The 25536-nt window shown below is 38.5% G+C and overlaps 1 protein-coding gene across 6 annotated transcripts in view; it reads left to right on the forward strand.

Moving 5' to 3' along the window:
* MBOAT1 (membrane bound O-acyltransferase domain containing 1) overlaps positions 1–25536 on the forward strand; it is a 96562-nt gene that overhangs the window by 42689 nt on the left and 28337 nt on the right. For 5 of the 6 annotated variants that reach the window (XM_016128101.2, XM_016128103.2, XM_036236782.1 and 2 more), the window contains 5 exons: positions 2254–2399; positions 3383–3460; positions 8397–8492; positions 22402–22457; positions 24431–24485. In XM_016128101.2, coding sequence (XP_015983587.1) covers positions 2254–2399; positions 3383–3460; positions 8397–8492; positions 22402–22457; positions 24431–24485 — 431 coding nt within the window. Of the gene's footprint in view, positions 1–2253; positions 2400–3382; positions 3461–3576; positions 3652–8396; positions 8493–22401; positions 22458–24430; positions 24486–25536 lie in introns of those variants that run through there. The other variant, XM_036236780.1, reaches the window with a different exon arrangement.

Genomic DNA, 25536 nt, shown 5'->3' on the forward strand with positions numbered 1-25536 from the left:
AGTCCAATAACCCTGTCCTTTATTTGTGTTTTCATTCTGGGAAAGCTCAGTTCCTCATGGATACCTCTTTAGGCCTCTGTCTTTATATTTCCAAACCAGGTAGTCTCCATCTCGCCTGTGTATTAGAATCACCTGAATGCTTTGAAAAGTGCTAATGTGAGACTAAATCAGAATGGTTGGGGATAGGACTCAGGCACAGTATTTTGAGTGTTTTTGACTACCCTCTCAATTTTTACCTATTTCAGCAGTTTTCCTTATTGTACGCCTAAGTCTCATCTCTCCTTAACCATGAAACTTCTTGTCATTTACTTTGGATCAAAAGGACATATAATGTAATAAGTTCACACAATATTAATGTTAATTTACAATTCCTTGTAGGTTATTTGTATTCTTTTCTCAGTTAAATCATAAGCTCCTGAAGGCAGGGACGTACATGCCTTCTCTCTCCTCTAACCCAGTGGTTTTCAAACTTGAGTGTGCATCACAGTTAGTTGGAGAGCCTCTTAAAACAGATCGCTGGACCTACCGCGGGGGTGTCCCATTTATTAGGTCTTGCATGGGGCCTGAGAATTTGCATTTTTAACTAGTTTCCAGGTGGTGCTGCTGCTGATAGTCCAGGGACTACGCTCTGCTGCTCTATCCTCAGGTTCAGGGATGCTCAGTAATTACTGGGCAACCAAAAAGAATGGAGCAAATTTCCCCTGGTTCTCTCCTGAGAAACTGTTCCGCTATGTCTGCAGGCTGGACCCTGAATTGAGAGAATGAAAGAACGTGTTAATGATCACCTACAGATGATCACAGCTTTGACTTTCCAGTTGCCAATTTCTTTATATTTTGAACCTTACTAAGATGGTTATTTTTCTGTGGTGTGTGTGGTGTTGGTTGTGTATTTAGGCTATATAAAAAGATATGACCAAATCACGCAGGATAGGATCACAGCTCACCTCCCCTATGCCTTCGGGGGTATAAAGTGAGGGTAGGCAGTAGTGGGGATACATTTTTGAAAAGACTGGTGAAGAATGGTCTCCAAATAGAGGAGAGAGAGTACGGTCAATTTTTAAAAGCAAAGCAAAAAATACTCTGAAAGTGTTATTTTCTATGAATTATAAGGGGTCCAAAGTATTTTTTTTTTAATTGGGAAACCAAAATGATTTCAGGGGGAGCTGATGACTGCCACTTATTAGTGCTACCTGTGAGCCGAGCCCTCATGAAGTTTAACTAAGAGCTACATCTTACTGTAGCGTGAAACACTGCCGAGGCTGAAGTTGAGGGTCTATTCAGATATTTATATCTTCAATCCCTTTTCAATGAAGGGCCCTCTAAAAACAAATTGATAGTGGGGCTTTCGTTCCGAATACTCTGAAAAGATTACACTGCTTTTCCAGTTTTCATTAACAGTTAAACCACTTAATGTATTTCGATTTTGTGTTAAATCAGTTGATCTTTCCTATGAGTGTCAGGGAATTATGTTTTCTTTTGGATAAAACATTTTTGAGAGATAGATTACTGCAATTTTTCTAAGGAAATTTGGTGCCTGCTTTCCATAATTGGACAGTGTTGGAATTGAAAGTTTAATGCAGGGCTGTTTCGTTTTTTTGTGTCAAACCTTAAATTTGAGCAATGCTCTTGTTTATTTGCTGTTAATTTAAAATGAGAAAAATTAGAGTCAGAAAACAGCTGATGATTACTTGGGAGAAGCATTTGATTTCTTAGGTACCAGATGAGGGAAGCCTCTTTAATTTGATTCATTTGCATCTCTGAATACATTCTTTATCTAAGGATAGTGCTGGAGGGGAAAGGAGGAAGAGACCTAGCAAACTGACATCACAGTCTGCTAAGGGCTTTACATTAATAAGTCTCCTTTTTGTGTGCGAGGAAGCAAACTTGGCTAGTCTTACAGGATTGGAAAAGAAACTACAGATATAACTCAGAGATGTGGCAGGTTCTGCTCCAGACCACCATAACAAAGTGAGTATGGCAGTAAAGGGAGGCATAATCTTTTAGCTGGTGAGGGGTTTTGCCTTCAGTTAATAAAAAAAAAAAATGCAACACCTGTGAAATGCAATAAAATGAGGTACACCTGTGTTGGGTTCCTCACTTCTTATACCAGTTGAGGGTACGGGTTCTCTCTTTAGTCTTTCACTTCCCCAAACAAACACTCCACCTTGATGTGGAAATCTGAAAAAAGTTGAGGCCATTCTCACACAGGCCAAAAGAGTAAAGGTTTTCTTTCTTTTTATCTCCCCCGTACAGGTGAATTTTGTGGCAAGCCAGCTCGTTGCTTTGTTTGCTGCTTTCTGGTTTCGCATCTACTTAAGTCCTGGTAAAACCAGTCCCGAGTCCCGGCATGCATTTGCCACCATTTTTGGCATCTACTTTGTCATTTTCTGTTTTGGATGGTGAGTACGAGCTTCATAAATTCTAATATTTCTCATTGGGGTGTTTTGTAGCAATATTCTTGGCATTTGCCAGGTACTAAGGGAAGAAATATATATTTACTCTTATTGTAAAATAATGGAGATTTATTACAGAAATTTCCATTTACTGTAAGAACCTGGAATTAATAAACTCGACTACTCACTGAAAATCACTTTGGTGAATTTTTCTTAAAGTTAAGACTCCTGATTTTTCCTTGGTCATGTAAATGGATTTTTATAACGTTTAATTTCCTGACAAGGAACCTTTCCTAACTATTGTTGATAGTGTTTTTCTTGCACTGCCGTTGGAGATGTTGGTGTTAATCCTGCTCTTAGAGTAGAATAGTTTTAGTGCTGGTTTTAGGGAGTGCGAATCATTCTTTAAGAAAGCCCGTAGATAGATAAGCTGGACAAATACCCTGGCATTGGCACTTCTTGGGGAAGAAGCTTTAAGAACCAACATTTCTAGAATTATACCTAAAGGAAATTGGTGAATTTGTTTGGGGCACTAGAATACTGCTCCTCAAGTTTCAACAAAAAATTTGAGAAAGATCGATGAGTATTTTGAATTAGCCACCGAGAAAAGTAAAAGTCTTGGTGTCTGGGGCTGCTTAGTTTTGGTCCTGGTACTTTAAAATAAAAACAAAAATCCTAAAGAAGGAAATCTTCAGACTCTCAATTGTATATGTGAAAAAAAAAAAAGCGTAAGCATCCCATTTATGGATTCCTGACTGCTAGTGCTACAAGTTGGCAGACTGTGTCATGACTTCCTAGTATCATTTCATAATAAAGTTCATAATTCCACAGAACGAAAATACTTGATTTTTTTCTCTTACATAAACATGTGTTCAGTGATTGCTTGCTTTTTGACGGGGTGGAGGTGCAGTAGCAGTATGGGTAGCCAATAGGTATGCTATATGAAATATATTCACTGTTCTCCCTCCCGCCCCCGCAATGTCTTAAAGGTACTCTATACACCTGTTTGTGTTGGTGTTAATGTGCTATGGAATCATGGTCACTGCAAGCATATCCAATATTCACAGGTAAGACCCTGGGAATGAATAGTGCAAGGTGAGGTTATTCATGATCTTTGACATGTCTTTACAGGATAAAGGGTACCTTCCCTGTTTGCCAGATGCGCATACCCCAGGTTCCCTGGAATATCAGAAGGATAGCTAGGGGGACCCTAAATGCTGGGAGTCTTCAGAGAAGCCTTTATGAAAAAGAGTGGGATGTAAGTGAGGCCTCAGGGGAAAGAGAGGATATCAGAATTAGGCAGCTCTATTTGTGATAGCCCTAAGCTGGAAACAACTCAAATGTTCACTGCTGTGGAGTACTACTCAGCAATAAAAAGGAATGAATGATTGATCCGCACAATGACATCGATAAATCTCAAATAAATATGCTGAGTTAAGGAAGCCACATAGATTCTGTTCTTGAAAAGACAAACTAATCTATGGTGACAGAAATCAGATCAGAGGTTTCTAGTGCTGGGGTGGTGCACGGAGATGTGACAGGGATCCCAAAGAGGCATGGAGAAACTTAGGGGGTGATAGATGTGTATGTCTGTTATGTTGAATTTGGCTGGGCTGTGGTGTGTGTGTGTGTGAGTGTGAGTGTGAAGAGAGAGAGAGAGAGAGAGAGAGAGAGAGAGCGAGCGAGCAGAACTTTATATACTTTAGGTACACTGAAACTTAAGGAAGAAATATTTTTACTATATTTTCATTTCAAAGTACAGAAGTAATTTCATTCTACCTTTAAGACTACCTATTTAGATAATCAGTTAAGATATCTGTTTTGTGTTGTTTCTGTTTTCCATGGCATTTCTGAACCCTCAGTATTAGTTTTGCTGTAACGCAGAGATGTAAACTCTGTGGAAATAAAGCCTTTTCACTCTAGTTCACTGTTTTAGCCTCAGAGCCTGTAACAATACCTGGCACAAATAAAAGCTCAATAATTACTTATGGATGAATGACTGAATATCTTTGAAAAGACATTTACCCTTTTATGACTTTTTTCTGATGTTATCTCTGAAAAAGCAGATGACTTATTTTGGCTTCAGAGAGCTCTTTCATTATTAAGACTATTAGCACAATAGTTTTCCTTCTTAAAAGCATTGAAATTAAGTTTTCAGTGTGTCATAATTATTACTTCAGATAAATTTCTGGTTTTCAAGGGAAAATATTTTTGCATGCTTTGAAATTTGGTAGTTATTCAACTTAGTATCCAAATGGGCTCTGAGAATTCTAATTCTAATCATTTCTCTTCTAAGTGCTCTCCTTGAAGGGGAGCATGTCATTCATTCAGAAGGGAAATAGGACATCCACATTTCTAATTTGGAAAGAATGGGTTTTGGAAATGCTTTCTTTTATGACAAAATTCCCCCTCCCCCTTCTTTTTTAATTGTGTGTATGCATTGGTGGTGGCGGGGGGAGTAAAAATGGCTGTCATTCCCCAAACTTGATTTTGGAAGCAGTGAAATGATTAATAAAAATGTTGCATCTCTATAGCACATTTCCTTACAAATAATAATTTGTCAGCTCTCCCTATACTTGTGTGATGCTGATAGGGTGTGGTGCATTTTTCAGAGGGTGAAGGACTTGCACACTCATTCTGTGCCAGGCCCAGGATCGCTGTGTTAGTATCTGGCTGGGAATGGAATACTCCAGCCTTGGCAGAGCTGCATAGTTTACAGACAGACAATAATATTGTGGTAGCAGAGAGCCGTGTCATAAGACCAAAAAGAAAGGACGCCAGAGCAAGTTTTTCCCCTCTTTTTTAGCTTGTGTGGTTGCCAGTGCTGCAAAAGTAGGGAGTGGTTCTGTTCCCAGTAGATGGAGGTTGTCTCCTATTGATGCAGGAAAGAACAACCAGGAGTCAGGAAATCTGCCTCTTTCTAGCTGTGTGAATTCAGACAAGTCACAGCTTCTTTGTATATCAGGTTTCCCACCTCTCAAATGTGGTATCTGTGGTAATTTGAACTTAAGTTCTTTTCAAGACCAGGACTTCATGAACTTTTGTGAGTTGTTCTCTTCCCTTCACTGAGCTAGTTATAAGGATTCTGTCATATGGCTGGGAAGAGGAGAGGAAGTTTAGTATTTGCTGCCACATGGACTAACCCATTTCTGGACTGACCATTGTTAGTCAGGATTGGTCTAGAGAGTCTTTGGGCCACCAACTGTTTCCTTCCCAAGCCTCTACGTCGGGCAGAAGCAACAGGCATTCATTTACCATAAACTAGCCAAATGGAACAGAGTATAGTTTGTATCTCTTAGGACAGAAGGCCTTGTGTGAGAACTTGGTGATGCAGTCACAGTTTTGGAGTGTCTGCTTTGTGCCAAGTGCCAGGCCGAGCTCTTTTAAATATATTTTATTATTTTAAATATATAAACTTATTTAGTATATCATTAATATATTGTTACTTATTATCGCAAATATATTCTTTTTAGCACAACTCAGTGGGATAGATTTATTTTCTGAGATGAGGACATTAAAGCTTGGAGAGGTAAATAAGTATCCAGTTGGATGAATTTTCACCAAGTGAATACACACATGTGCCCACTACCCAGGTCAATAAGGGGACTATTACCATTACTAAGGTCCCACTCTCTACCACAGCCCTACTTCCTAAAATACCAATTTTTCACAGTGTAGATTAGTTTCACTGGTGCTGAGATTTGGACTCATGCTGGTCTGTCTCCAGAATACATGCTCTACCACTTCTGGATTCCTTAGATTCTTCAGATTTATCCAGGGGATGGATGCATTGTCCTATTGCATTGGGACGTAGTACTTGGCACCATCCTTGATGGGTGGGTCATATTATAACAATTGAATTGAACTTACTTTTCTCTCTGGGTGGGGTACGGGAGGGGAAGGTATGGGTCTAGCTCCTATTAAAACAGAAGCAGTAGCAGGTATGGCTGCATTTGAAATGTTTCTGGAAGAATCTATCTTTTGACTACTTTGTGCTTCCGCCTGGACCCTCACGAACTGGCTGGAGAAAGGGAATAGGTGCTGGAGGCAAAACAGCCTGACTCCATTCTGCTTAGCTGTTATGGGAGTTGTTTTTTTCTTAGGAATTTGCTTTGTTCATCTTCCTGGTTTGAGAAGGGTTAAGGATGAGCCCAGAGTATGGAAAAATCTGTCGTGTAGTAACGTCTTTGTTTGCAAATATTGGTAAAGAGAACTAAAGTTATATAGTGCTTTAGAGCTTACAGAACTCCTTTACACTCATTATCTGGCTTTCCCCTGCTACTTAAATGAATTTTTATTATCTACGTTATTTACTGTTTCTTAGGTTGATCTAGTCTTCATGAGTTGTTTTAATGTGAATTGGTGAACTTCAACATAATTTAATATCAGAATATATATGTTTCCTGTTTTATGACACATGCTTAAAAGTTATACTTTCTGAATGCATGTTTCTGATGGGCTCTTGAACCATTGAAATACTTAATGTAGTCATTTCAGTTCATTTCAACTAAGAGTAGTAAATCCCTCCTATGTGTCTGGTCAAATGTTGGGATGCCTAAGGTCACAGTATGTATATATATACATATATATACATATATATATACACACACACATATATATGTGTGTGTGTGTGTGTATATATGTATAATGTGTGTGTGTGTGTGTGTGTGTGTGTGTGTGTGTGTGTGTACTGTTAGTAATAATTATATATGCTAGTAGGTAGCCCTAGAGAAAGACAGGCACTGGAGCAATGAATTTTGCTGGGAGTGGGGGTGGGGTAGCTGGAGCAAGATCAAGCCAGATGACATTGGAGCCGCCTTATCTGGCAATTAGGCAGCTCCCAGATAGACTCTGGAATGGTGAAAGGAGTTGTGGGCAGAGGAAGGAGCTTGCAGAAAGACATCTGGTCTGACGATGTAGGATATAACTGTGGAAAGCAAGCAGCCCAGTGTAGTTGAAACATAAGGTGGATGTGGAGTGTGGCTGGAGGTGAGACCAGAAGGGCGCGGTAGAGCTTAATGTGGGGAGCACCTTGCGTGCCGTGTTCAGGAGTTTGGTGTGACTAGATAGTGGGATCCATTGGAGACTTTTGAGACAAATAACATTTACTTAGTTTTGTTCATTTAACACACAGGAGGTGGCTTTGGTGATCAGTGAAACACACATGACCATCCTTGCCTTCGTGGAACTTTCAGTCTAGCAAAAGAGACAGTAGTTAATCAGATTATCACATATCTTTATAATTACAAATTGATGAATGTTTTGAATGGCAGCGTGTGTGTATACATATATGTGTGTGTACATGTATGTGTGTGTGCGTGTGTGTACATATATTGCTCATTTATACTGTAGGGTGGTCTGTGAAGGAAGCCAGGGAGTAGTGATAATGGAGTAGGTGATAATTGAAGCCTCAGGCATGGACAAGGAGGGTCCTGGACAGACCACGGGGAAAGCCAACTCTAGGAGGTGGAGGAAGATATGCTGAGCTTGAGCCTTGGAAGAATTAACCAGAGAAGTGGGAAGAAAAAAAAGAATGGAAGCCAAGAGAACAAAATGTTTCAGGAAGGGAGTGGTCGGCACATGGTGATGACTTACATTTATGAAGATCATCCTGTAAACATGATGGTTTGTGAAGAGAATCTGAGGGCAAGACCTTATAGGCTAGTGGTTCTCAACTGTGGCAGCACATTGGAATTACACCTGCCAGGTTCACCCTGTACCAATTAAACCTGAATATCTGGGAGTGGAGCCCAGACATTTGTAGTTTGCAATGATCCCCAGGTGATTCCATTCTGCCAAAGCTAAGAACTACTGCTGTGGTTCAGGTGAGATGAACGGCTCAGAGCAGCTGGTGGGAAGGTGAGGCGAGGGCTGGACTGGGTTGTAGGTAGACCAGACAGGACTTTGTGACTAATTACATGTGGGGGGTGAGGGAGGGGAAATAGACAAAATTGAGTGTATTGTCATGCATAATAATCTGATTCTCTGTGTTTTCGTTTTCAGATACTCCTTTTTTGTAGCAATGGGATACCTTACGATATGCCACATCAGCAGAATATACATCTTTCACTATGGAATTCTCACTACAGATTTTTCTGGGTGAGTATCTTAATTTGTGTGTGGGGGACTCTGGCTGCCGGCTTTGACGCATTTTCTTGGGGTCTGTAAAGATCAAGTATGCACATCGAATCATGGGTAGCTGGTTAAATCAGTTGGTGAGGCTGTGGAAATGAGGTTAAGGGTGAAGATTTGACTGCTGTCTAGGACCGTTACGAGATTCCCTGTGTTATGAGGCAGGGTAGCAAACTACAGCTTGTGAGCTGTATCTCTTCCACCACCTGTTTTTGTAGTTACGTTGCAACACAATCAGGTACTTGTTTATCTGTGTTCTCTGGATGTTTTTGCACAACAGTGGCAGAGTGATTGTGACAGAAACCATAGGACCCGTGTAAAGCCTAAAATATTTACTATCTTGCTCTTTAAAGAAAAAGTTCACTGACCCCTATTCTAAGGTCCTTACAGAAGGGCTGGTGTTTATCTCTTACTAGTTAATGATACAGAAATTCTTCTATCCTAGCTGCTCCCCCACTCTCTTGAGTGCCTCCTGGCTGCCCTCCCCACATCTGTGAGACTCCCAGTGACTGGAGGGTGATGTCTGGCACAGTGGGGATCTCGGTTCTAGTTGTAAACATGTTCTCTGTCACCAGGCCTTAACCTAATGGGCCAGCCTTTTCCTGATTGGTCACCTTGGTGAAGACCATGGATGGATCAATGAAAATTCTGTGTCCTGTTGATGTTTGTTCAATAACAACTTTTCATGAGTCTTGAGGAATGTACACTAAAGCAGAGTTATTCCTCATAACACATTGTATATTATCCACATTATGTTCTTAAGAGTTCTGTCCTATTCTCCAGGGTCAGGGAGAACCCGACTTCTCCCCTCAGGTTGAACTGCATTTCATTGGATGAGTTATTGGAAAATTGGCAGTAAATTACAGGGTTTACACCTCAGAGCTCATTTCTGTGAACTTTGCAAGTTGTGCAATGAAACTTTCCCACCATGAGGAGGCTTCGGGAGACTGGAGAATGTTGCTCTGGGACACAAAGACTGTTGTATCAACATTCCCATGACCGTGGTTTGGTCTCAGACTGGCTTTTCCTGTATCTGTTCTTCTTACCTTCAGGGCTCTGGATGTTACTTATTCTTCTTTGGGTTGTTTCCTTTCTGCATTCCTTTCCCCTAGGTTGTGGAGCAGGTTTTCAATTTTTCTGAAATGAGTTCACAAACTTATTTTTTAATAATGTATGTTGCTAGCAAAATATGGAAAATATGTGCCCAACAAAGATAACAATAGAGCTGGGAAGTTATAGCATTAAAAGTAATTTAAATGATGATTATAACTCTTCCTAGTATTTTATTGAAAAACTTTATTTTTTTGGTTTCACCTCAGAGCCATACCCTCCACCCCAATACTTAGTTCCTGGCATTAAATAGGTGTTCAATAAATGAATTAATTAAATACTTTAGTATTTTGGTTCTTTTTCAGTATTTCCAGGAGCCTCAAACAGCTCCCTTAGGTTGGGATATTGAACAAAAAATACTGACTTTAGCCCAAAGTAGATTATTACTTATTTCTCATCTATATCACCTGTTCTTTTTAGGATAAAAGTATATATTCATTCATTCATTTCTGCAACAATTTTTGAGCCCCCAATATGGTATGTACTGTGCCAGGTGCCACAGACATTTAGGCAGGAGGAAAGATATGCAGGCAGAGGGTAAGAAGGTACAGCTCTGCAAGAGCACGAGAATGTGAGACAGGTGCCTGTGGAGGTCCCAGAAAGCAACCTCCCTTACCACCCACATCCTGTGTCACCAGGTCCTATCAGGTCTGTAGGCTGGCTGCCACTATGCTCCATCCATTGCTATGCATGCTCACTGCCACCACCTTGGACCACCACATGTGTGTACCCTTCCTAACTGGCCATCCTTCTTCCTCCCCCTTTTTTAGCCTGGGGTCTCTATACCAACCAGAATGAGGTTCTAAAATATCAAAAAAAAAAAAAAACTCCATCATGAGTTGGAGCTGCCTCATCTCCTCCTCCTACTCTGCACTGCAGATGGCGACAATGCCAAAACATGGTGGTCCACACACGTGCTAGGTTAGTCCATGTCTCTTTGCCTCTGCCTTATTCATTCCACTGATTAGAGGGGTGTTTATCATCCTTGTCTAGGTGGAAATCTTTTACTCCATTTTCCAAAGCCAGCTGAAAGATTACTACTTTACAAATCTTTTGCTGATTGCTACTACCCACTCCCCAGTTCCCTTCCTCGACCTTGAGTTACTGCAGTTTGGACTTTGCACTTGGCTTTCAATGGCTGGTGTTGCCAACTGCCTTTCAATCATACTCACTGAGACCCTGGTGCATGGAGTGTTTGGCAGAAACGGGCACTTCTGTTTTCATCGATTCATTTGTTGTGTGTGTTTATTTCCAAACTTGTTTATTACAGTTTGTATACACACACACACATATGTATATAAATATATATGTGTATATATGCTGATTATATATGAAAGGAGAGAAAACAGTTTCTCTGAATCTAAGTTGGGTCCTTTGGAAAGCCACCAAAGCAAGTTTGTACATTAAAATTAATAGCTGTTGAATTAAATGTGAGTGAGAATGCTGAAAGGATGTGGGGGAGGATTATAAAAATTAAGTTTTGCACTTGGATTGTTTTGCAAGCAACTTTACTTTCACCTTCTCAGTCCATGTTAGAGGAAATGACTGGAGATAGTGGATGGTGATTTATGTAAGAGATGCCATCATTCAGTAGATCCACACTCTAAGGCTTTGGTCCTTCATCCAAAGGTTCATTTACTCATCATTCAGCAGACATCGATTGAGAACCCTGTGTATTGACACAGAGGAGATAGGTGTGAGCAAAGACTGTAGAATGAATGTACAGTTATCTATTTCAAATTTATATAGAAAGTTCAAATATAAGCATATCATCATGTACTGGATTAATTAGTATTCCCCCAAATTCTTATCCACCTGGAACCTCTGAATATGTCTCTGTTCAGAGATAGCATCTTTACAGATGTAACTAGATGAGGATACACTAGATTAAGATGGGACCTAAATTCATTCTGACTGGTGTCTTTATAAGAAGACCATGAGAGAGACAGACATAGAGGGAAGAAGGTCATGTAAACATGGAGGCAGAGATGAGAGTTTCTGGCTACAAGCCAAGGAACTCCAGAGGTTGCTGTCAGCTACCAGAAACTAGGAAGAGGCATAGAACAGATCCACCCTCAGCACCTCCAGAATGAACCAATTCTGCCAACACCTTGATTTCAGACTTCTAGCCTCCGGAACTGTGGGGCAGTAAGTTTCTGGTTTTAGGCTACGTAGCTTGTGGTAATCTGTTATGGCAGCTCTAGGACACTAACACACATTGTTTCGTGATTGTATATTTGTTGATGAGCTAACAACTGTCCCCTACTCCTGATGCAGGGTGAAGGTGCCTCTTTTTGTCACATCTCTCCCTGCTCTTGTCACACCTTTTCCATTGGTTTTATTCATAAAACCATAAACTTTTGAATGATTGCTACATCATTTTTAGTATAATCGTAATTGTGGAAAGTTACCAAAGAGAAAAATAAAGGGCATTTGTGGGTAATAATAATGTGTTTGTGAACATGGTGGATTTGAGGTTCGACATTAGGAGATGATGGAAATCGGTTCCTGTCAACTTTACTTTCAGCAGCACAGTCATAAATTTCCTCAAGTGATGTTTGTTCTCTGGCATTTTTGGATCTCCTTGTGCTAAGAAATCTCTGATGTTACCCACAAAATGGTCAAATATTTGAACTAGAAAGGACACTGTTTTTAGGAAAAGGATACCAAAAAAAAAAACTTCTACCTGTAAATTGCATGTGATTTAGTTCTGTAATTGCCGTGTGGCCATATTATACATTCTTAGAGGTATGTGTGGTGTTTGTTTGTTTGTTTGTTTGTTTAAATTATAGGGTCTTATTAAGCAGCATTTCTCTCTGCCACCACAAATGCACAGTGCCTCACTGAAGTGAATCCATCTTCTCGGACAATGTCTGTTAACATAACTGGAGAGGTACATAACAACCTGAAATTGGCAAGATGTTTTAAATTACAAATTTCAATTAAAGAGATTCTTTACCAGTCTGTTCTCATTACAAGCATATAAGCAACTACAGGTTCTCCTTCAGAATGGAATTTAACACTGCTGTTTATTTCAGGATAAAAATATTTAGGATTCTGTCGAAGAATAAAGTAGTATTCTGAAGTTGAACCTGGTGTTTTAAAGCAGTCCGATGTGGTAGTTATTCTCTTTTGAGCATGCATGCAAACCTAAGTACTAGCATATGTGATACATCTTTAGAATAAGAACACAGACAGGAATTTAATGGGGTTAGATTAGATTAGTGTTTATGTCAAACTATATATATGTACAAACACACATACACACATATACACAAATGTTTTTAATTCGGGGGAACACAACTTGTACTTTATTTTGGTGCTTGAATTTTATTATGAAAGTAATCAAGTTTTCATGGGCTAGACTGGTGTTAATGATGAGGATAACACAAAGATACACTTTTATTAGTGCTGCTAATACAATTTATATCAGTACATGTAGTGGTGAATGTCCTCCATGTTTTCTCTGTGAATGTGGACTATTAAAGATACTAGAACATGTACTGTTTTTCTGGAGGAAGCTCACCAATTGCTTGTAATAAAGTTGGTACCTGATTCCTTTTAAGTTCGTGATGCTGAACTGATTCTTCTTTTTTGCTTACAGAGGGAGCAAATCGAGTCTTTTTTGAGGGGAGCAGCAAGAACTCTTCCTTTCTGCAGTCAGGCCAGAGTCAGGCAGATAATTGCTCTCCCATCATGTTGGCAATTTGAGTTGCCCATGTGTTTTTGAAAACATAAAATGAGAACTCATATCTTGCTAGTGGGAGTATAAATTGGTACACCCCTTCTGGAAGGCAATTTAGCCATACTTTTTAAACAATTTATTTTTTTTGTAGCCTAGTACATCTTTTAAAATTAAATTTATTGTAGTGACATTGGTTAATAAAATTATATAGGGTTAAAGTGTATAATTCCATGATACATCTGTATATTACAGTGCATAGTCACCCAAAGTGAAATCTACTTTCATCACCATATATTTGACCCCCTTTACCCTTTTCTATCCCTCCATCTTTCCCTCTGGTAGCCACTAAATTGTCTGTGTCTGAGTTTTTGTCTTGTTCATTTGTTGCTTTCAGTTTCATATTCCACATATAGCTTGAAGTCATATGGTTCCCAACTTTGACTTATTTTACTTAGCATGATTATCTCAAGATTCATCCATGTTGTCACAAATGGCAGTATTTCATCTTATGGTTGAGTAATATTCCATGGTCTGTACATACCACATCTTCTTTGTCCGATTATCTGTCGAAGGACACTTTCCTTGTTTCCGTGTCTTGGCCACCGTGAATAATGATGCAATGAAAACAGATAAATGTTTTCAAATTTTTGGGATAGAAACCCAGAAGAGGGATTGCTGGGTCATATGATAATTCTATTTTTAACTTTTTGAGGAACCTCCATACTGTTTTTCATAGTGGCTGTACCAGTTTATATTCCTACCAGTAGTTCATGTGGGTTCCTTTTCCCCCAAAGCCTCTCCAACATTTGTTATTACTTGTCTTGTTGATAACAGCCATTCTAACAGGTGTGAGGTGGTATCTCATTGAGGTTTTGACTTGTATCTCCCTAATAGCTAGTGAAGTTGAGCAATTTTTATATGTCTCTTGGCTTTTTGTATGTCTTATTGGGAGAATTTTCTGTTCAGGTCCTCTGCCCATTTTTTAACTGAATTGTTGTTGTTGTTGTTGAGTTGTATGAGTTCTTAATATATTTAGGATATTAGCCTCTTACTGGAGGTGTTGTTTGCAAATATCTTCTATTCAGTTGGTTGCCTCTTTGCCTTGTTGACAGTTGCTTTTGCTCTGCAGAAGCTTTTTTAGTTTGATATAGTCCCATTAATTTATTCTTTTACTTCCCTTGTCTTTGAGATCAAATTTATAAAATCCTTAAGTCCAAGATGCATGAGTTTAGTACCTATGTTTTCTTCTATGTAATTTATTGTTTCAAGTCTTATATTCAGGCTCTTAATCCATTTTGAGTTAATTTTGGTGTATGGTGACAGATAGCAGTCTAGTTTCATTCTAATTGATAAATCTCTGGCTAGACTCACTCAGGAAAAAAGAGAAGACACAAACAAAGTCAGAAATAAAAGGGAAGTTACAATGGAAATACAAAGGATCATAAAAGAATACTATGAAAAACTGCATGCCACCAAATTCAATAACCTAGAAGAAATGGGCAAGTTCTTAGAAATACACAACCCTCCTAGACTGAATTATGAACTGGAAAATCTAAATATACTGATCAGTGGTAAGGAAATTGAAATAATCATCAAAAACCTACCAAAAAGTAAAAATCCAGGACCAGATGACTTTACTAGTGAATTCTACCAAACATTCAAAGATGATTTAATACCTGTCCTTCTCAAGCTTTTCCAAAATATTGAAGAAGAGGCAATACTTCTTAACTCATTTTATGAGGCCAAAATTACCCTGATACAAAAACCTGGTAAGGATGACACAAAAAAGGAAAACTACAGAGCAGTATCTCTGTTGAATACAGATGCAGAAATCCTAAGTAAGATACTAGCAAATCAGACACAATAGTATATTAAAAAGATTACACATCACAGTCGAGTGGGGTTCATTCTCAGGGCACAAGGATTGTTCAACGTACACAAATCAATCAGTGATATACTACATAAAATAAAGGGTAAAATCATATAATATCAATAGATACAGAAAAAAGCATTGACAAGATAACAGTGTTCATTCATGATTAAAACACTTAATAAAATGAGCACAGAAGGAAAGTACCTCAACATAATAAAGGACATATATGACAAACCCTCAGCTGATATCATACTTAATGGTGAAAAACAAAGCTTTTATTTTTAAGATCAGGAAAAAGACAAGGATGCCCATGCTCACCACTCTTCAGTATAGTATTGGAAGTCCTAGCTAGAGCAGTCAGGGAAGAGAAAGAAAGAAAAGGCATCTAGGCTGGGAATGAAGTCAAATTGTCATTTTTTACAGATGATGTGATTCTTCACATAGAAAACCCTAAAGATTCCACCAGAAAAGCTATTTGAAACAATAAATACAGTAAAGTTGTAGGATACAAAAATCAATGCACAAAATTCCATTGCGTTCTTATATACTAACAATGAAATTTCAGAAAAATAAGTGAAAAAGCAATTCCGTTTGCAGTTGCAACAAAAAGAATAAAAAAAGGATGTGAAAGACCTATACATTGAAAACTATACGACATTATTAAAAGAAATTGAAGACACAAAGAAATGGAAAAATATTTCACATTCATGGATTGGAAGAATCAACATAGCTAAAATGAACGTATTACGCAAAGCAATATACAGATTTAATGCAATCTCCATCAAAATCCCAGTAGCATTTTTTTAAATAGAAAAACCATCAGATTTGTATGGAATCACAAATGACCCTGATTAGTCAAAGCAATCCTGAGAAAAAAGGCTAGAGATATCACACTGCCTGACTTCAAATTATACTACAACAATAATCAAAACAGCGTGGTTTTGGCAGAAAGACAGACCAATTGAACAGAATTGAGAGCCCAGAAATAAACCTACATGCATATGGGGGAATAATTTTTGACAAAGGAGCCAAAAACATACAATGGAGAAAAGAAAGTCTCTTCAGTAAATGGTGCTGGGAAAAGTAGAAAGCCACATGCAAAAGAATTTTTTAAACATTCATATACTATAATAGGATAAAATCCTAGGAACCGAGTGACCTTAAGGAAATTTATTCATAAATATGTTCAACTGTTGTCAATATTAGTGAAAAACTGGAAGCATCTTAAACGGTCCAAAAGAGGTGAATAATTAAATGGTGGTACTTAAATGCATCCATTGAAAAAAGATGTCTTCAAATAATGACACTGGAAAATGCTTACAAGATAATGGAAGATAAAAACCACAAAACAAATACACGTATTGAGATTACATTTTAATGAATAAGGACGTGTAGAAAAAGAATGGCAGGAAATAATAAAGATGCTCTGACTGGTTCTGTAGGGGGTGCTTTATTGGTGATTTTAATAATTCTTTTATATGATTATAATGAGAAATCCTAAATGTTATTTAAATATATTTGCATGCATATTATAGCGAACTGTAGCTTACAAAGAGTTTGTGTTCCCTGTTTTCTATTGTGTTTTTTGTTACCCAAAATAGAAATAAATTGCCTGCACTCTTTGGCTAGTGGTGGTGATCATTTGCTGTATTGTTAGTTCCATGGGAAATGTTTTTCTCTGTTACGACATTCTGATCACTCCATCTAACCAGCTCAGTATGTGTAAATAATTATGTTCTGTAAGATGGAACAAAGAAAATATTTGCAAAGAGATTTTAAGGTTTGTTTATTTCATGTTTCTCTGTCAGGCTGCTACTGGCTTTTCAATAATTAGCATAGTCACTTTGAGTTTAATTTTGAAGACGAATATAAGTTTTTTGAAGTATATTTTATGGGTTCTTGTTAAAATGGATAACTGGTGATTTGGTTTTTGAAGGCCAAAGTATAGAGGTGAAATCTTTGAAAAGATAAGTGGAAAGATGAAAAACCCATTCTACTCTGACCACTGGATGGTTCTGAACAGACACCATGAACTCTGAGCTAAGTCCCCAGGAGTTCCCACTGCCTTTAGGTGCAGCCTTAGGAAGCCTGATGGAGCTAAGAGCATCCTTTGCTCTGACTCCTGGAATTCCTTTTCTTCTTCAAGGTTAGCACAGTTGATAGGAGTTTGGGAACGTTGCCCTAAAGTTGTAATATCATCACCTGCCTCTTCATTAATCCAGGAAGCAGGGGGTACAGCGGGGCAGAAGCAGAGTGATGCACGGCACTCCCTGACCCTCCTCTCTTCCTCCGTGGCAGGCTCACAGCTACGGGTTGCACAATTAGCATTGTATCTTTGGCACCTCTGGTTATTGTGCAAGATGGCAGTCCCAGCCTAGGTTGCAGATGATTGGAAGTTTGTTGTACTTGCTTATATTCTTCCTGCCTGCCAAACTTCATGCTTGCAGGACTCTTTGCTTTCCTAGTATGATTACATGTGGATTTGTATTGTAGACAAAGAAGTAATACAAATATTAAGTATCATTTTTTGGATATATGACTGGTCGGGGAAAATAAGATCCTTGAATGTCAGATCTGGCTTGATGCTGGCCAGCCAGCCGTGTGACCGGTTGGCTCTGTTGATGACTGAATTATCTCATTGTTCCATCCTAACTTTACCAGGACAGAAAACTTAATCACTTTAGGTCCAAAGATTAAGGTAAAACAGGTAGGTCTCATTGGAATATTGTTCAAAACTGAGTTTTGTTTGATTTTTTTTAAAGATGGATTATTTTTTTATTGAGAGTTGATATGGGAAATGGAAACGGATGAATGAGTACCACTTCTGGTAAATTGCCCAAAGTCTGTATCAGAAGGCATTGATTTTGTGTGTGTGCGGGGGTGAGGGTGGGAGGGATGGCATTGTTCTGTCTTTCTTGTGATTCTAAACACATCTCCAACTGCCTGTTCTCCTTTAGTTCATTTCCTCCTATATTTCCTTATCCAAATTCAACTAATAATTATAGGTGCAGGAAGAAAAAAGATTTTCTTTGGCCTTTTTTTTTTTTTAATTATGAAAAAAATTCATAGGACAAAAACAAAGTGGCCCTACCTTAACCATGTTGAACTCAAACCTTATTTCAGATTGGACAGACGATTTCCATGGATTCAAGTGAAGGGCCCATTACAGCAGGCATGCACAAATCTGAGGAGAGAGGGCATACTTCTCAGGAGGTAGAAAATCTGTGTGTAGCTCAAGTTCAGAGGCCTCATTGTCCTAAGAAAGTTCTTTTGCTGCAGCAAGGAGCCTCTTGTGTCCTTCCTGTGGTTGTAGTGTGTGCTCATGTTTGCTGGGCTTGCATTGTCCCCAAAAGAAACATGAGCTCCACCCACAAACCAAGAGACATGTATTAGATTATATTATGTTTCAATTGAAATACAATACGAATTTGATTTTTATCTTAAGTCAGTAACTCTACAGATTTGACTCTTGAATCTCAGTAACTTGTATGATCTCAGTTTGGCATCTGATCTAGCCATAAGTTTAAATAAATCGATCAGTGAAAAAGTATCTTGGACTTTGAACAAGAGCAACGGCCCAGAGTGCTCCTCTTTATGCCCCTGGAAAAGTAAGAATGTTGGAGAATTATAACTTCATTCCTTTTAGTGATGAGTTCTAGTTCTGGTTTGTGAATTTTAGATCTGCTTTTTGATAATTATTAGTGTATTGTTTTATAAACCCATGATGTTATGTGTGAGTTGTTCCTTAGGTTGCTAGAAACCTTTTTTAGATATTTAAAACAGAAGCAGCGTATTGTTGAATGTATAGTCTGGATGATGTTGTAACAATATTTGATCAATAGCTGCTAATTTTTTCATTCCAAAAGGGACATTTTTTCCTAAAGACTTAATTTTTACATCGACTCAGTGTTGCAGATATCATATTGAATAATTGTTGTTTATGGGAATTGATCTAAATATTCAGTATTATGTATTGCATTAGTCTGAGTTCTCTGAGAAGCAGATGCCAAGATGATAACAGAAGCATAAGAGATTTGTTGAGTGAAATGTCTGTGAGGGAAAACCAGGAGGCAAATACCTGGATGAGGGTGGGAGAGCCATTGGTTGGAATACATGTCTGATCCCTGAGACAAGAGGGTAATGGAAGGAAGAGAGGTCTTGACTGCAATGCAGTTCTAAGAAAGTTTGGCAACTTCAATGGGTAAGTCTTTAAGCTAAAATTGCCCTGGTATAGCAGTACTACACCTTGTAGAAAGGGGGCCTGCCTGGGTTCCCTGCTGTGTTCATTCGTTGGCTGAGAGGCATGGGCTCAGCGCAAACGAGGTGGTGGAATGAGAGGGCGCAGCTGGAGCCAGTTAGTTCTGCTCCGGCAGAACCAACCTGAGAGGTGCGTTCTTATGGCTACTGCATGTGTGAATAGAGCTTACCAAATGCTTTGCTGAACATGTGCCTAATTATAGAATATATTATATCCAACCCCAGATAGAGGAAAACAAATGCTATATTTCTATAGAGACAGAAGGGCAGGCTAATTTCGTGACACATTTTTTTTTTTTTTTTGGTCTTCGTTGATGTATTTATTTTTTAGGCCCTTTAAAAATGAAGTTATGAATTAAATTGAATATAGGAACTTACTTGGTTTGCAAATTACATTTTCACCAGAGAGTGTGCCTCAAATTTTAAAACTTCTGTACTTGACATTTGTGTAAGGGCGACTGGGAGCCGAGGTCCTATTACTGATTCCTAGGACTTTAGGTCACGAGGGAGGAGGGGAGGGGAGGAAGAAGGCAAAAAGTCTTTGAAGAGAAAACTGTTCTTTGAAAGAATGGCTTTGAAAGTCATCCTTGAAACTACCTTGAATGTGATGCCAGAGTGATTCATTTCAAGAAAAAGAGCCCTTGGCATCTATTATGTATTGCGGTTCGGAGGTCTTGGCCAGTATTGAGAAGGTGAGCTGCAAAGGTATATCCAGCTTGGTCTTATAGAAAGCTTCCAAGTAGCCCTTATTTCTAGGACCCAAACCTCAGTGTTTTGGATGAGCAGTTATTTATTTCAATGTAAAAGAGCATAGTCATGTTACTGTTAGCTGCCCTAGAATGACCGCCTTGGAGGCTCCTCGTTTGCCACACTATCTCTCTCATCCTGGCAGGGCACAGGTGCCCTTTCCTTTTGCAGTCATACTCATTTCCCCGTCTCTTAGCCTCACACAACGTTTGGAATCTTCTTTCAAGCGATGGCCATTGGCCACTGGGCTTTTGCAAGTAAGATATAAAATTTGGTGTAGGTGTTCAGATTTTGAAGGGTATTTGTTGGCCCTTTAAAATACTTTATCTTGTTAACCTTTGTTAATAGTTTAAGAAATTATGTGCTTATTTTTTTAAAGAGATGGAAAATTGAAATTAGGAGAGGATTTAAAGAGGAAAATGGACTCACAAAGAAGTGGCTAAGTGCAGTTAGTACACATCAAACTTGACCTCAAGATGGTTTGTGTCCAATCCCATCCTCCCACACACTTGGGCCTGGCCTCAGCTCAGGGCACAGAGGCTGTGTGACATCCTGGGGTCATCCCAGGCACACCTTCATAGGACATTGATCAAAGCCTCAGTATTCCATGTAAATGAGCTATCAGTCCATAGGGATCAGAAATGGCAAATTCAGTAAGAAGCCATAAAAATGGAGATCAGAAAACCAGAAGGTTTGAAGGAAAATATGGTAGGTAGAGCCATAGGATTTTGTCTTGTCTTTTGGGGCAAGAATAGAGCTACTAAAGGTACTAAACTAAGGTAGGCAATTGGAAAAACAGGTGTATTTTAAAAATTGCAGCTTTATTGAGACATACAATTCACATACCGTACATTTCACCCATTTATAGTATACAATTCAGTGATTTTTAGTATAATTCACAGAGTAAGTTTACAGAGTACAGCCATGCACTCAATTAATTTTACAACATTTTCATCACCCTTAAAAGAAACATGTATGAATTAGCTGTCGCTCCTCATTTCCTCCTAATCCCCCCAGCCTTAGGCAACGAGCAGTCTACTTCATTCCTCTGTGGATTTGCCCGTTATAGACATTTCATACAAATGGAATCACACAATATGTGGTCTTTTGTGTCTGGCTTCTTCAAGGTCCAGGTCATATGGTAACTCTATATTTAACCTTTTAAGAAACTGCCAGACTGTTTCTAAAGCAGCTGCACCATTTAATATTTCTACGAATAATGTATGAGGGTTCCGGCACTCCGGTACTCCACCTCCCGGCCAGTAGTTGTTTTCTTTTTGATTCCCGGTTATCTTATTGCTTGAGATGTGGTATCCCTGTGCATTTCTCTGATGAATGATTGCTGTTGAGCATCTTTTCATGTGCTTGTTCACCATTTGCATATTTTTTTTGGAGGAATGACCCTTTAGATCTTTTGGCTATTTTTCAATTGGGTTATTTGTCTTTATTTTTGAGTTGTAAGAGTTCTTTGTATATTCTAGTACAAGTCTCTTACAGGTATATGATTTGTACATATTTTCATGCATTCTGTGAAATGTCTTTTCACTTGATATGTGTTCTTTGGAGTACAAAAATTTTTTAATTTAATGATACTTGTGCTTTTGGGGTTACATCAAGAAAACTATGTTGGCTTTTTTTTTCAAATTGAGATTGGTGTTATATTTGAGTCACCCAGTGGTTTATTTACAGGCAGCTGCATTTTACCAGTTTATCTTTTACCATGTGTGCATGGAAGAATCACCTTTAATGGAACAGAGCATATTAGAGCCAAAATACATATCTCATCCAGGTGGAAACAAGGCACTGGATTATGTCCCCCACACCAGTGCTACTCACAGTTTAATGTGCATTCATAATCCCTAGAGGTCTTGCTAAAATGTAGATTCTTAATTTCTGGTTTTGGAATGGAATTTGAGATCCTGCATTTCTAACAGTCTGCAGGCCATGCTGATGGTGACAGTCTTAGAACTTACGCTCTGAGTGACAGCTCGAGAGGGACTTTCTAGGGTGATCTTGTTCAGTTTTGTTATATCTACTTATTTCAAGTGATTTGGAAGGCAAGTAAAAATTGTTTATGTTGAATTCAATGTTTTTGTATTTTATTTAATAATCTATAAGGAAAAATCATCGTGCAAAGAAATAGAATAAAAGTTCCTTCCAGTGGCACTTCTACCAATCTTGATTATTTTCTGTCTTCCTTTTAGGCCTCTGATGATTGTCACTCAGAAGATCACAACCTTGGCATTCCAAATTCATGATGGTGAGAAAAATGACCATTCTTTTTGTTCCAAGTGTGTGAGCCTGACTTTGTCTAATACACTAGACACAGTCCCCAGTTTAGACAGCACTGGCAGATCTTGCTATATCTTGTCAAAAATTTGCAAGCCTCTTTAATCACAGCCTTTTACTTTCCCCAGCTATTATCTACTGCTTCCCTCTTGAATCTGTAGCTTACATTTGCTGAAATGTTTGCATTGAGAACAGTGGGTTTTCTGTTTACTTTTACATTGTTTTAAATTTAATTTATGGTGCTCTCTGCCCTTTATTTGGAATCTGTTAAGAAAAAATGGCAGCTTTTCTTTGGTTTAATCTCTGAGGAGCTTATGAGGTAATAAAAAGCAGCATCGGCTAGTTAACCATTTTCGGATGCTAGGGGTTTTTTTGTTTTTTGTTTTAGAAAATAATCTAATGAGATTAGTTTTATCCTATAGAAAGCTGAAAGAAGAAAGCAACTTCTGTTTGTATTAAAACAGAACGTTTTCTTTATTTAGGCCCTTCCCGAGAATGGCCAGAAAGGGTGATTTCCACTTTTAAAACTGGGTTCCAGGGGAGGCAGGTGCAATTCGTAAAAGTATATTCCGGGGGTTTGTGCTTTTCTGGCAAATGCTTTCTGACTGCTGAAACTTCTTTATATGTTGACAAGTTGAGAAGATTTACAACCTCCGTTGGTCTTTTTGTTTTTCTTTAAAGCTTTGAAACTGATTTAATTTCATTCTCACCCGGTGTATTCTTGGTTCATTCCTGGTGACTCAGTCATTCTGTAGAGAATTGGGTAATTTTATACCAAGGATGGAGTCTTTCTAGGGTGATCAACTGTCCTGGTTTGCCCAGAATTGAAAGGCTCCCCAGGATGTGACTTTCATTGTACAAATTGGGAAAGTCCTGGGCAAGCTGGGGTGATTTGGTCAGTATTTTTGTATCTGAAAATTTACTTGCAGTATTGTGGTTGTAGATTAGTGACATAAATCAATAGCTAAACATAATTTAATTTCTGGGATTACCAGAGATGTACTATTTGATGAGATTTTAGAAAAATGTGGGGTTTTTAAATAGTGCTTTTTGGTTATTTAAAAAATTTTTTGAAAGTTTTTTTTGCCTAAATTTACCTTTATAAGCATTCTCAGTTTACTCTATTTTCTGGAACATCCCTTACATGCAGCAAAATGTTTATTTACCTTTGTCTTTTCTTCTTGTGTGTGGAAGGAGGAAGTAAATTCTTGAACCACTCTGCCTTCTCTTAGGCATGTTTTTGAGTCGACTTTATGATTAGTGACCATATCAGTCTTAGCTGAACATATAGTTTTATAGTTGACTTCTAACGCTTATGAAATAACACTTCAGTTTCTTTGATGCTAAATTAACAAATACATATTATGGGAAGCACAAATGTGATTTGGTTGGTAGTTTGTCTGACATGGATGAGTTTTAAAAGAAGAAAACCTCCTGATAATTCGTTTTTGTCTTCCCTGCATTCAGGGTTACTTTTCCTGGGTTTTGGAAGGGGAAAGCCCCTATTCCTCTCTGCATTACATTTCACATCCATGCTCTTAGCTTGTACCAGGTGTCTGCACCCAGCATTATCGGAGAGGTATTCATGCTGGTGCAGGCTGCAAAGGCAGGCTTACTTCTCTCATGTAGGAACAAAAACGTACAGCGTTGTAAGGATTATAGCAGATGTGGAGGGTTCTGGGATCTATGCTATACTATGCAAATTAAATCAGAGTAATCCATGAATTCTTCCCTCTCCATAAGAATCTAGAGAGACTTTTTCACACGTTGCACTTATGGGTCGCCCTTTGATCAGGGCGTTTTTTAAAAAAAATGGAATACAGGAACCCTTTATGATTTATTAAACAAAAATTAATCACCTTTTTTGAAGTTTTGTAAGTCCTTTAGAATTAGTTAACTACTTCACTTCAAACATCTTATTTCTAAATTTTTTCTTTTCCATAGGACTAGGTCGAAGAGCTGAAGACCTTTCTGCTGAGCAACATCGACTTGCTGTAAAGTAAGTTTGACAATCTCTTTTCAAGCCTTTTTTGTATATCAGTATCTAGAGATCTTCCTCATTTTTAATAGGTGCATATAAGCTCCATTATATGAATGTAGTATCATTTGTTTAATGAATCTCCTATTGATGGACACTTGATTTGTCTAACAGTCTTTGGCTTGGCAAATGGTAAGCTGTGAATAACCTTATCCACAGGTCATTTTAAGTGGGTTTGGCCATAGTTACAGGATAGATTCCAAGAAGCAGGATTGCTTGCTGGGCCAAAGAGTAAATGGATCTGTAATTTTGTAAGTTTTGTAGGATTCACCTTCACTGGGGTTATTATGTTTATTCCAGAATTATTTTTATTGGTCATGTGTCTTTGAGTCCTCAAGATACAGTTAGATACATATCAGTATGATTAAATGCCGGCATGAAAAAAAATCATAGGAAGTAGAGCTGGCGATATAAAAGATAAACGCTGGAAATAGGAGGAAGGCTGAAGGTTGAAGGTTGAAGGTGGACTTGGGCCAGTGTTGATGTGTAGTAGAAAGAGGGTGGGTGTCGGAGAGGAAGGGAGCCTATACAAAGTAGGAAAATAACACAGGAATGGAAATGCCATGTGGGGTAGCATACTGAGGATGGTGCTGCAGCCATGGAAAAGGGTTCCTGCTGGAGAGTAGTAGTAGATAACTGGGAGGAGGGTGGGTCCCAGGAGGCAAGGAGATTGAGTACTTCATTCCTTCATTAAAGAATTGGGATTTGGAGCAATGGAGAACCATTGGAAGAGTCTAATGAATCAAGTTCTTTGCTAAGCATTATGGGAGTGTAAATGCTATAAGGGCATAATACCCATGGGATTTTAGGAAGCCTTTCTTTACAATTTTATCCTGCTGGAAGAACATGCCCCTTAAAATGCCATTAAAACACTATACAGATCTGGTTTCTACCGAATTTCTTCCCTGCCACCACTCTAGTCTGTTGTTCAGGACCTCGTGCCTGGATGAGACTCTACAGCAGTAGTTTGTGTGGCCTCTTCAAGTGGAAATTGGTTCCACCCATCATTTTG

The sequence above is a fragment of the Rousettus aegyptiacus genome, unplaced genomic scaffold, assembly GCF_014176215.1.
Source record: "Rousettus aegyptiacus isolate mRouAeg1 unplaced genomic scaffold, mRouAeg1.p scaffold_m13_p_1, whole genome shotgun sequence".
Lineage (NCBI taxonomy): Eukaryota > Metazoa > Chordata > Mammalia > Chiroptera > Pteropodidae > Rousettus > Rousettus aegyptiacus.